Genomic DNA, 13,423 nt, shown 5'->3' with positions numbered 1-13,423 from the left:
GAATGATGAAAATCCAGGAGATTCTAGAAAACATGATCATGACATAATGCCTGACAGATCCAAAGAGGAAGACAGAGACAGCTTTCAATTAACAATTGAAAAGAAAAGAAACAGTATTACGGTCTCAAGAGGGATCCGGAAACTTTGGTTTCCCCATTTAGAAGTCCCAATTTAAGTGGCATCCAATCTGAATAGCCAGGCATATATCGATGCATGATTTTATCCAATGATATATTTCCTGAAAAATTTAAATCCATTGCCGTATCATCCAGCTCACCCTGAAAAGAAATAAATTCGACGTCAGAATAGGACATAAATTAACTTCCAGAAAAATAGAAAAAAAAAATAACGAAAACTTTAGATCTAAAGATATGAATGAAAAAAATAATTCCTCAAGTCTATGTTCATGACAGTCATTCAAAAGTACCGAATGATGGCATTTACTCTTCAGTCAACCTACCACTAACTTAAAAACTTTCAATGAAACTATAATAAATGAATACATCTCTTTAGGGCATAAAGGTGCCGTTTGAGAATTATTATACACTAGGAGTTATTCAGGAATCTTCATGCAACAAAGAGATAATCTGCAATCAGAGGGCACAGCGTCCTTAATGAAGATGTTGCAATCAAGGCTGGTTATTTGGGCAACAATGTAGACACTATGACTTGCCTTCTCCTTCTGAGGCAATCCATTGTAGAATTCATTTTGGGACCCTACTGCTGATAAGCTAAAGACTACGTTGGCCAAATGAAGAAATACACCCATCCCCAAAGGTGGAAGGATTACTTTGACACAATTTATTCTTAGGAGTATCTCGCTATTTTTTTTCTTCCCTTTCAAAACTCCTGTCAAAGTGGCCAAACCTTGAGGAAAACGTAAAGGGACTTTATAGGGGAATGCATTGGCTCCGTACAAAGATGCCACCTTGTGAGCTGGAAATGGGTTACTCTTCCTCAATCCCTTAAACAGACTTGGAATAGAATCCTAAAAGCCAGAAACGACGCTGTACTTGTCAAGTGACTAATGGAGGTTTATTTATGAGGGAAATTCCCTGAAAAGGAGGACCGATTAAATATGGGATTCAAGTTAATGCCTGACCAAGATCCAAAAAGGCAGTAAGGTTACTGCCCTTGTCTCCAGCAACTTCATACTTCATTTCTAAGTTTATAACTGCAAAATGAGAAAAGTTCAAGTTTTGGATGGATGAGTGGTTAAGCATTCACCCTTTTCTAGGAAAGAACAAAATTAGCTTAAAACAGCTGTCTTAAAAAGGGAAAAAACGCACACACGCCAACAACAAATGTTTATAGCCTGTGGTTCACCTCTGGGCATATCCATGCATTCCCGGCGCCTCGAATTTCACCACCATCCACAAGGTTGGCTCTAATTCCATATAAGTCAGCAACCTACTCAAATACAATTTTTAATGATCATTAACCAAGTAAGCAAAAATACAATAGAATTTGTTAATGCTTTGACCCATAAAAACTCTAAATTAGCTAATTGCTATCTCAAAAACATACACAATTGTCGATGCTGAAAGTGAAATTTGCTGAGACATAGGAAAATGGAATACGGTCAACTGCTGCTATTGCACCACCTTCTTTACTTTTCACAATTGCTTCTGAAGCACAGGATGCAGGAAGATCCGAGAATAAATTATTCATCTTCCTGGAAACCATTCCACTTCCTACAAAGATGGGTGAATCCAATGGACCTTGACAGTTGAACACAGCAGTTACCGAACCAGCTAACTGTGATCAATATTATGAGAATAATCAACAAGCCTGAAATGTTTCTTTAAAAGATTCTTCTCGAAATTTTATTTCATTCAGACATATGTGTGTGTGCCTTTAAACTTTAAAGGAAGAAAATCGCACATTAACCAAAGAGGGTTGATCGTGATAATAAAGACTTCCCTCTTAACCCATTTGATTTTCCAGGAGAAAATTGTTTAAACTTACTGGGAATAAGAAAGGTTTCATCTTGAAAGTTTTCATCAGGGCATTTACTTCAACACCGGGAACCTGAGAATATAACAAATACAAGGTTACAGGTTGAAACCATTTAACAAAATGATAAATAACCACTAAAGAGAAACTGCTGCTTCTCCTCATTATTTGTGGCGGTTAGAGTGTCGATATAACATTAAGTTTACCTTCACCTTATAAGCTTAAACTTTTGAGTTAACTAGTGATATAACACGGTATTAGAAAATGAGATCCAAGAGAACCTGTGTTCAAACCCATACAATGTCTCGTTTCCTCCCCAACTAATATCGATTTCTACTTCTGGGTTTTCTACATATTTCAAATTTACATGTGAGGGGAAGTGTAAAATTGTTGATATACTAAATTAGCTTAAACTTTTGGGTTACTAATATTAAATTTACCTTCCCCTCGTTAGCTTAAACTTTTGGGTCAACCGGTGATTTAACCATTGTTAAATTTCTCTTTTTGCCCATTAGTCTTAAGTAGACTTTTACCATTTAGGCAGCACTTGGTACACAGGTTTGGAATGTTAAGTCGGTGGGTTAGGCTGAGAGGCTTAGGTAGCCTGGGAATGTGAAAACTATGTTTGGAGTGCAGGTTTTAGGTTGTCTAAATTTAAGAAAACTGTGTTTGGAGTGCAAGCTTAGGAAGCCTGCGATGAAGTGCAGATTTTTAAATCTTTAGTTTGTGAAACATTTTCTTGTATTTAATCATTGATTAGATTTTAAATTAGTATAAATTTTTCATCCTAATAGTTTTAATATAGTTGAATTTAAATAAACTAAAAAATTTCTAAGAATTTTTTTTATTATTATTTTGAAATAGAATTTTGACTAATTATAATTTTATTTGACTTATTGTTTATTAATTTGATATTTTGATTTTACTAGGTTATGAAATAAGATTTCACAAACTTTTGTTACTTTAATTAATTCTAAAAAGTTCGGGTTTTTTAACCATAATTTACTACTTTCAAATTGAAATAAATTAGCATTTTAATATTAACTTCAGTTATTGGAAAATTGTAAATTTTTGTACCAAATTATATTTGAGGAATAAAAGTAATCATGAAGTTTCAATTTTTATTTTTATTTGGCAACTAAATTGTTTCCAACATTTTGATTTTTAAGTTTTAAAAACGTTAGAAGTCTTCTAGTTAAATCGACTCAGGAAAAAAACAAAAATATTATTAAACTAAAACATAAACAATAGTATATGCAATATATATTTACATTTTCTACTATTTTAACAATATATTTGATTTATAATTGAGATTGCAATAAATAAGTAGTCAATTTTTACCTAGGAAAAATAGAAGAAAATAAACAAAATCACCAAAAATGAAAAAAACATTAATCATAAACAAAGAAGAGAAGTGAAATAATTAAAAAATATAATCTAATAATAATAATGTTAAAAAGAGCTCCAAAAAAGGATTAGAAAGTGTTTTTTTAAATATTAGAATGATTAAACACTATTGATAAAAACTTCTTAAAATAAAAACACAAATGTGTTTGACAAGTGTTTTTTTAAAAGTACTTTTATATATAAGTTTTGTTTTGTTTGGTTTGTTATATACTTAAAAGTATTTTTATTAATATTTTCAAGGTCAAGCGGTGGCAATCTGAGGCAGGTCCACGGAGGTCACCACAGCTGGTGGCCGGAAGTTTGCCGACAGAGTCACTGGAAATGACGCTTGGAGGTTGACCGACGACTATCACCGGTGGTGGTGTCCGAAAGTTGGCCGACAAACTTTCTAAATTAAATTAGGAAAAAAGAAACAAAGAGGTAACCATGGGTTTGAACAATATTTACCATTCAAACCCATGGAAAAAGTTTGTAGGAAGCCAAAGCTTCTAGAGCATTTGTACCAAACAAGGGTTGGGCTTAGGGCCTAACCTATCCAATCCCAACCTTTGAAACAAACATCGGCTTGAGGTTTAAATCTAACACAAGCTATAACGAGGATTATAAAAAATATATATATCTAAAAGAAAAAAAATCCACTTCTCCAACCGGAAAATGAAGTAGCAAACTGGTGTGATTGAAACCACAGTGAGACCAAACAAATCTACACCCAAATTGAATTCAACCTCAGTCAAACTCCGCGCCGGGTGCAAATTGAACTAATAAAAGAGTGAGAACGAAAATGAAAATGTGATGGCTAGGGCAACAATATCACACAAAATACTTATATGAAAAACTGTACTGCAATAACTGAATTTAGAAATCAATTGTATTACTATATTTTCATATTTGATTGTGACGAAATCTTCCATAATTTTCTTTCCTTTTACCAATTTTTCTTTTTTTCTTCGTCTTCCATCTGAAAATGGAAGAGTTGTGTGAATAAAAAATGCAAGGGAGGTCATGGTCAAGGGTAAAGATGACCAAGTAACAGTATTTTGGAATGTACTCGTGTTTGAAACGGTGTTAATAAAGAATCAATAGGGATTTCCAGATATATTACTCGATTCCAATTGACTAAGCGTTCAAGCAGAAAATGAAGTAGCAAGACTGGTGTGATTGAAACCGTAGGGAGGCCAAACAAATCTGCTCCCAAATCTCCAAAATATCACCACACCGCGCTTGTCTTCAAGGCTCCTCATATATCTCTCGTTTAGAATCTTAAATAAAAGCTCTTGAACTTGCTTTACGGATCAAACCAAAAGCCCATCCATAATACAGCAAGAACAACATAGTCCAGCAAAAACATCATTGGGTTAAAAGAATCCAATCAAAATTCCTGGAGGTACGAAGAAAAATGTAACTAAAAAGATAATTAGGTCTTTCTCTGACCTCTATATAGACGCTACCCCAAACAGTTGAGATAAAGATTGGGAAATATTTTTTGATTGGTATTATATTTATACACGTACACAAATATATTGTGAAATGAAACTTTCGGAGAAGATGTTCAAAGTAAAATCCCCCAAGAAGGTTATAATGATGGTGTGAACAGATTACCTAAGACTAAAAACAAAAGAAAGACTGCAACTTAGATGTCCATAAATGACTTTGTCCTCCTCTCAATGTTCTTTTTTTGTCGAAGGGAAGAAAGTGAGGACTATGTATTTGAAGAATCTTACCTTATTCATTAGATGACAAGGCAAAATACATCTAAACAGTGAGTAATATACATTTGATGAGATCAGGGCAAAATAATTGTCGACAGTTTCCCCTAAATACGAACATACCTGACACATCAAATGAAACTCTCCTTCATCCGGATTAATGCCAAAGTCACCAGATGCCTCTAATGGAGCGCAGCCAAACCAACCACTTGCATTCTGTACAAATATTCTCTGACCACGGAAACATAAAGTTGCCGCTATTTCCTGCATAAGTGCTTGAATTACCATGATACTGTAGTTCTAAATGAGCACTGGCAAATAGCTAAAAGTACAATGAGCCGAATGTTCAATCCAATCACTAGGTAGTATGTTAAGAAATTATTTAAAATAAAAATTAAATAAAATCTACATTGAAAGCAGCAATTCATGCTTCAACATTGATAAAGAAAGAAACTTGGAAAGAAGACAGGGTATTCAACATGCTCAAAAACATAATATTATAATACTATACTATAATAAATTTCAGTAAACAAAACCAGCCCAGGACTATTGTTCTTTTCATATAAGAAACTGGTTTGAGAACAGAAAGAAATAATAAATAAATGAATAAAACCCTTAACCTCAGAGCCAGAGTTACGAAGAAAAGATTTTCAACTACTTAGAAAAATTATGAGAGAGTAACAAAAAAGTATTAAGGCCTAAAAGATCCCAAACAGACATGGCAAAACTATTTCTTCCCGCTGCTGATCGCTTGATTTCTCACTTCCTTAATGATTTTCTATGTCAGCCAGTGTTTTTAAAGTGCAAGGTGCACTCTAAGGCGACAAGTCTCCTCATTGCCTTAAGGCGAGAGGCGACAAGGTGTCACCTGAGCGAAGAAAGGAGCATTGGATAAAATAATAGGTCAATATTATTTAAACCTATTATTGGTAAAAGAAAAAAAGTATTTAATTCTTAAAAAGATTGTGCAAGTCTAACCACATATTCCACAAAAAGATTGGGCAAGCATTAATCATTGAACTGTTTTTTGGACGCTTAAACTCTAACCCAAAATAACTTGAAAACCTTAAATTTGCAAGTTAATATGACATATGAACCCAGGCCACAAAAGCCCCCATCAGCCTTAGCCAACGAGGAACTACAGTCAGAGAAGAACAAAAAAGATGGTTGGGTCCTCCTAAGTAGAATGGTTGGGTCCTCCTAAGAAGAAAAAATTAGGATCACCAGTTTGGGTGGAGCATCAAAGAAGAATTGTATTTCAGAAACTTTTCTTTTTCATATTGACACCACCTAAGAATAGAGACAAAAGAAGCACCTCACATTTCTGAGGCAGCTTCAACGTCTATAGAGACTTGCAGAACCAACAAGGGAAGGTTCTCCCTTTCCTTGAAGATAACAAAAAGCAATTTGACTGTCAAGAGTAGGTTCTTATTGAACTTCCAAACTCCGGTCCTCCAGATAACAGAGCAATTTAACTGTGTTTAAAATGTTCATAAAAAATGAATGATTGTGTGTGTGTGTTCTTTTTACCTTGGAGACAGTTTAATAATTTTAAATATAGTATTTAGGATGGAGTTCTAAGGGTTGTTCTCTGAAGCAATTCCTCAGTCACACTTACCGTCAAAACATGACGCCCATTCTTTAATTTTATAAAATATTGGATTAAAATTTCACCAAGCACCTAAGAATTCCTACCACAAAGTATCCATTTTGAATCAAAGAACAAGATCTACACATGACCAGCATTTTTCCCTATAAACCACAAAAGGCAGTAATCTTGCAACGGACTTAAATTTCTACTGATATAGCAGAGAATTAATACGTGAAATGAAAAAAATCGTGTTACACTGACAATGTCAGACTTACAGTAAAGCTTGATGGGGCATCAAAGATCTTAAAGGCTAAACCGGTTACATCAAGTTGCCCTTGAAAATTAGGAAATGTATCTCCTCTTGACATACACAAGTGAACCTGACAACAGATTCACAAAATAAATTTCCAAAAGAAAATAAAATAAAGAATAGCAGTCAACAATAAATAAATGCAATTTTACAGATTCAACTCTTGTTAAAATATTGATTTAAATTTTTCATGCTAGTAAAACATCAACAGGTTAGTGACCTATTACTAAATTCTTTTGCTTTGTCTCTATTTTTCTCTTTTTGGGCATTCATTCTTTAACATTAGTCTGTTTTCACTGCTTCAATTTAAAATTTAATTCTTGCTAAAACAAATAATAACAAATAAAATAAAATCAGTAGGTTAACATATAACGTTTAGTCACAGCTTTAAAATTTTAACATCCTTCTAGAAAGTGTTAAAGCTCAATCTGCAGGACAAAAGGTTAGAGAAGCACCTCACCAGTGGCTCTTCCTTTGGACCACGTGATTGGAATATCTAAAATTCTCTCAAAAAGCTGCATAGAAATGATAGGGGAACCCATGAAGAGTAAGCACTTCATATAAGTAGATGGGAACTTCCAAATCTCAACTCAGTATTTAAATATAGATAATTGTTGCTAATAAAGCATACCGGAACAAATATGTTGGTAATTTTCAGATTTGAATGCCATTCCTGCTCAAAGATGTCAACAAAAACATCCGCAGATAACCAGCCACCATCTCCAGAGACAAATTCTGATCTCCATGACTTACAATTACCACTCAAATGAACGTGCACGTTGCCATAATGATTTTGAAATTTCACATGCCCATTAACATTCTCCATCTCTCTGGATACATATTTTAAAAATTGTAAACACTTTGTCCATATGGAGCTTGCATTTATTTACATTATCGAAAACACCATTTTAACCACGCTGATCTTGATTCCCCATATAAAGCATTCTACTACTTTTTTGTAAAAGCTCCCTGCCAGCTAATCACTTCATATAGATGGCTTCAATCAGTTACATTATCAAACTATTAGCAGGCAGCATCATTACACATTTTTTCCTATTCCTCAGCATATAAAACCGTATATGAGCATTCCTACGGTAGACATTAGTGGTGTCTCAATTCATCTATAACCTCTCAATACAATATACAATTCCCAAATAATAACTCAACTCACATGATGGCCAGCATCGAAGTTTAACTCAAAATATATGTGTGCATAGAAAATATTGCTTCTTTGCTCTGTCTCGCGCAGTAAAGATGTTTTGATTTAAAAAAGAAAAGTGAAAAAACAAAAACAAAAAACCGTTTTAGATAAACTACTTTTGAGAAGACAGTAGACACTACCTTGGTTCTCTGTCACCATATGCAAGTAACATAAGTGTCCCGCCTTTGAAATGAACAGAATCAATCGTTACTGGAAGCATTGTATTGGTTCCTTTATTCTTCATCACATCTCCACCATCTATGACACCTCTAGCGTGTTGAACAAAGCCAGATTTGAGATTTTGAACGTACATGCTAATATGGTACAACAGCTTCTTGGCCACATCTTTAGGAAAATAAGATAAAGCCGATTCTGGGCTTAGTCCCCAGAAAGAATTTGGCCAAGATGTTCCATGCTGATGTTCATGACCTGTTGAAGTTGGTGTTTGAGATGTGTTACGCATGTGATCAGATATTCCATCAGGAACATGATCAGATCCTATAACATCTTCCTTTCTCACATTGGACTCATCAATGCTGGGTGTAACTGAAAAAGACCATCTGTCTTTATTTCCCAAGCCTGTAACTGTAGAAGTCTGATCATCTATATGGTTCGGAATATCGATATCCCTTTTCTCTTTAAGAGAATTCAATCTGGCATCTAAACTTTGTTTCCCATACTGGACATCTGTATCCGTGATGGAGGAGTCAGCATTAGTTTCATTCCCACTTTTGATCAAGTAGGAGTCAAGGTTCGCATTATTAAAACTCTTGTGTAATTGTGAAGGCTCCCCAAACTTCCCCTCAGATGCACCCTTGAAATAATCCTGAGCTGCCAATGTACTACGCCTAAGAATTCTCTTTTTTGCAGCAAAACTATTTACATACACATCGTCTCCACTTGCATTCCTCTTTGATTGTCCTTTTATAAGCGTTTTCATTGCTCTGGATGAAAATTTAAGCCTTGTATCAGGGCTTTTTACATCAAAATACTTCTCTGACTTTGCATGCCTTATTTTATAGTCCACATCCGTATCCATGCAGTGATGTTCCCTCGAATGAACATTCTCATCCTTGAAAAAAAATGTTTTAGAGTTTCCGATATCTACTGTAGGACCTACAACCTCCTTATAATCACTAGTATCATACAAACCTGAGCTCCTGTCAAAAACAACAAAACCCATCTCAGCTGCTTCCCTAGCCGCATCATCCCTATCTTTGGACCAGAGAGCAGCTGCATTTTCCCTGGCAATTCTCCTGATTTTTGTACGATTGTCAATGCCTTCTTCTGAAGATGAATGCCTCTCCAAGGTCCCTTCAGATGGAAAGGGCAGCCCCAACCACGTATAATCCCTCTTCTGCACAACTACCACACTTGGATGAGACAATACCACATCAATTATTACCCTCCCTCTCCTCAAACTGGTGAAAGGTAAAACACGAAGTTTCATGGTGGGAACTTCGCCGCAAGAGAATTCTTCACCATCGGGACCAACGGAACACGACTCTAATGTGATACTCAAGGGTGAAATACTTCTAACCTTTCCAAAATCAAGATCACGCTGAATGCAGTCACTGACTGCTTTGCAAACAGAAGGAAGAAGCTTAGCTTCAACAAAGCCCTTGGCTTTTGTCTGCCCATACCAAACCAGTAAGCATATACCAGATACAACAGCAGCGAATGCAGAACATCTAATCAAAAACAACCCCTCATTCCACACAGGACGTAGTAAACTTGATAGAGATTTTGTTTGAACAAAAGGCTCATTGGCACATTTCATCAAAGACTCGTGTCTTGGCTTAAGCTTTATGCTCAATGACTTCAAATGCTGCCCAAAAAAACGCGAAAACCTCTCTACTCGAGCATTCCATTCGTTATGTTTTGCACATACATACTTCTTAGAGTCCCCTTTCGACAATCGGCGTCGACCCAAATATACAAATTTTCCATTCGTTACACAATGCAATGAGCTATGAAGTTGAGTCCCCAAGAAAGAAGAATCAAGTTTCACATTCATTATCCTCTTAGTCTCGCTTAAACCAAAAACGATTCATCTGTGGGGGACCAAGAAGCAGGTCTTAGTCCCCTGACAATTCAAACTCTCAGCAAGAACTCAGGCATATAACAGAATCGATCAGCTACCAATTTCAACATCAAACGAGCTACTTACGTTTCATCTAACAAACAAAATCCCTAATCATAAATTAGCAACAAAAAGAATTACACCCAATATGAGAATCAGATAACCCTGGTAGCTCGAAATCCTAAACCCCACGTTAGTAGACAAATAACAACCTCTCAATCACACGCAACACAACACTTCCCAACACCCATTCCAAAAGAAACAAACGGTAAAGAAAAATCAATCAGCACGAGACGCCAACACTTCCCAGTTCAACATATCTGCCTAAATGCATGGCTTAGAAACAAAAACACATACAAATTGGGATGAAGGAAGAAGCTATAGCGATTTGAATCGGAAACGGAAGAATTGGAAATTATTTTGGACAAGTATGAGCTCATTCGGCAACGATTTTGTCTTTGCTTGTAGAGAGAGAATGATTACGTCACTGTGAGCCGCGAATCCAATTTTTGAGAGCGCGGGTGGAGTGTATTAAGAAACTTCAAGCGTTTAGTCGATAAAGTTTCGCTTTCTCGTTTTCTCGTTTTCTTCTTCTTTTTTTTTTTTCTTTTTCGTTTTCCCCTTTTGAGCCGAATTTATTTCACGCCGAAAGTAAGTCAAAATGCGATATATTTTTAAGGATTTTTCGAGAGTAGTAAAAGATACAAATTATTTATCCTCTACGGTAAAATATACTAAAAGGATCAATTTTATTGCTTTATATAAATAGTTTGTTCTCTATTTTGATTTATAATTTTTTTTAAATACATTTTTTATTTATTTAAATTTTTGTATAATTCAATTAAGCTAAACTTTTATTTTAATTAAAACAAGTTAAGATGCTTGTTCAATATTTAAAACAAATACTCCATTGGTTGAATTTTTTTTATTTTTGAACATTGATTATATTTTCTTTCCATCTCTTACAAATTAGAATGGTTGAGTTATTAGTCAAATTCAAAGAAAATAAAAAAATTTATTTGCGTTTTAAATTTTTGCTTGATTTTCTAAACCACGGGTAGAAAGTAAATAACAAATAAATGAATTATTTTCAAAATCGAATGGTTACCGAACGAAATATAGCTCACCGTAATTAAAACTATGGAGAGGTTTGATCTACTTGCAACACTTAAGCAAGTTTACGGTCAAAATTAATGAAATTTAAATTATAAGATCCAAGTTGATACAAGAAAAAAACTTACGAGTAAAGTTAAACTTTTCCTCGACGTTTAGGTTATATAACAAAATTTGTCTTTACAGTTCCAAGAAGGTTATAGTTAAAAGTGTTATACATCTTTAATAGTATCATGTCAAACCGTTAAAAACTTCCACCATACAAATACTCACTTCTAACCTTTGTTTCAAACCTTTAGGTAGTGAAACTACGAAAATCCTCTACCAAAATACTTCATGTGTCAATATGCAATGCAATAACCTATGATAGATTTTGATAACGTTGGAATTGGACTAAACCAACAACTACAATGTCAGATTCTCAAATTTTCATTGTAATTACCTTGCAATTCAAGCAATGTATTGGGTGAATTTAGAGGGCCCAATGACAATTCCAACAAAAGTAAATAGGTGAGATCATGTTTGGAATATTAACAGAGATTTTTTTACTCAATACCAAGTTTGTTATATTCCACCACGTGGAACGAGTATTGATATTAATATTAATTAACTAAAATATTCGTACATTTGTTTTCATTTTAGTTCAAGGAAAAAATACCAAAATTTTACTTACATTTTGTTGAAGACACGTATTCTAAATAATTGAGCAATATTTAGATTAGCAATCCAAATATATTAAATGACATAATATGCATAAATACGAGTTTAAGTAATAATGTTTGCATCAATACAATCAATTAAAGACTATATGATAAAGGTAAACAAAAAAAAAAACACACACACACACAAGAGAACGATCACATAGAATTTTGTTATCATTTCATTCACGTACTAAAAGATACGGTGGCTATAGAACTTTTATAATTGTTATCAAAATGAAAACAGTAAATGTAATTAAAAGACTTTAGTTATTGTCAAAATAAGCATAATTTATCACAAGAGTACACAACATAAATCATGAAACGAAATAGTAATTTATATTTTATTTAATAATTTTGATGTAACTTTATTATTCTTCAATTTATTTATCACTTAGATGCATTAAAAAGTACTTACTTGTCATCCCAGTACTTTCCATTCACTGGAATTTCCATCTCTTTCCTATCACAAATACTAGAATTTTCATGATAAAGGACGTAACACTGTCAAGTGTTACAAACAGACGAGGGAACTTGGGCTCAAATAAGACATCGAGCCTACACCAAAAAGTACTGAGTCAACATAAATGATTTTAGAGTCGTTCAGGTCACTCATGTTATTCAAAATCCATCCAAAGCACGATTAACTTTTTTTTTTTTATATATATATAATTTTGCACTTTTAAATGCAAATTCATATCATAAAAAATATTGAATAGACATTTAAACCCAAGGTAGGCAAAGCCATGACTTGAGAAAAAAACCATAGCTACTTTTTTCTAAAAAAATATTTAACTATGGCAGCCTTCCAGAATCCCAGACCTCATCAGTCATCATATAATAAAGTAGTTGACTTCAATGAATGCATCATAATTTCTATTTTTCTCACTTGTGTGACGTTAAGTAATCAACAACTAGACAGAATCCAATCATCTCAAGCTTCAAATAATAATTTTAATCTCTCTCCCATCACTATCCTGTCCAATTACTTCAACTGGATAAAATTCCAGACAGAAAAAAAGTATCACATTAAAAAATATTAAACAATTTCCAATCATCAATTCTCAAATGCCATGCTAACTCAAAACAGTAAAATAAAATACTTCTCAGCTCTATTATCATTATTTGATGCCCCATAAACCCGACCTGTGTTCATTGAAAGAAACTGGAGTTATGAAATCACTTGAACAGGATCTGTCCCGTAGGTTGTTAGTAGTATCTGTGAACTCTAAGGAGAAAATAGACAAGATCAAAAAGACAGATTTGTAACTAAAGCTACAAGCCGAACCCTAGATATTTGAAGGAGAAGATAAATGGAAAAAACAGAGTTAGGAGACAAATGATCAAAACACAAGGGA

The 13,423-nt window shown here is 34.0% G+C and overlaps 1 protein-coding gene across 1 annotated transcript in view; it reads right to left on the bottom strand.

Annotated features, from left to right (window-relative positions):
• Positions 1 to 10,843, bottom strand: part of LOC103503795 (protein TIC236, chloroplastic) — a 40,062-nt gene extending 29,219 nt beyond the window's left edge. Inside the window, exons 1-9 of the mRNA XM_008468143.2 lie at positions 8,312 to 10,843; positions 7,602 to 7,800; positions 7,426 to 7,485; positions 6,936 to 7,040; positions 5,193 to 5,333; positions 1,969 to 2,031; positions 1,528 to 1,758; positions 1,327 to 1,410; positions 121 to 278 (exon numbers count right to left, since the gene is read on the bottom strand). Coding sequence (XP_008466365.2) covers positions 121 to 278; positions 1,327 to 1,410; positions 1,528 to 1,758; positions 1,969 to 2,031; positions 5,193 to 5,333; positions 6,936 to 7,040; positions 7,426 to 7,485; positions 7,602 to 7,800; positions 8,312 to 10,188 — 2,918 coding nt within the window. The 5' untranslated portion in view covers positions 10,189 to 10,843. The remainder of the gene's footprint in view (positions 1 to 120; positions 279 to 1,326; positions 1,411 to 1,527; positions 1,759 to 1,968; positions 2,032 to 5,192; positions 5,334 to 6,935; positions 7,041 to 7,425; positions 7,486 to 7,601; positions 7,801 to 8,311) is intronic.
• Between the last annotated feature and the right edge of the window lie 2,580 nt (positions 10,844 to 13,423).

This window comes from Cucumis melo, chromosome 4, assembly GCF_025177605.1.
Source record: "Cucumis melo cultivar AY chromosome 4, USDA_Cmelo_AY_1.0, whole genome shotgun sequence".
In the NCBI taxonomy this organism is placed as follows: domain Eukaryota; kingdom Viridiplantae; phylum Streptophyta; class Magnoliopsida; order Cucurbitales; family Cucurbitaceae; genus Cucumis; species Cucumis melo.
Note: the sequence above shows the minus strand (reverse complement) of the source record. Positions and strands in the feature narration are given on the sequence as shown.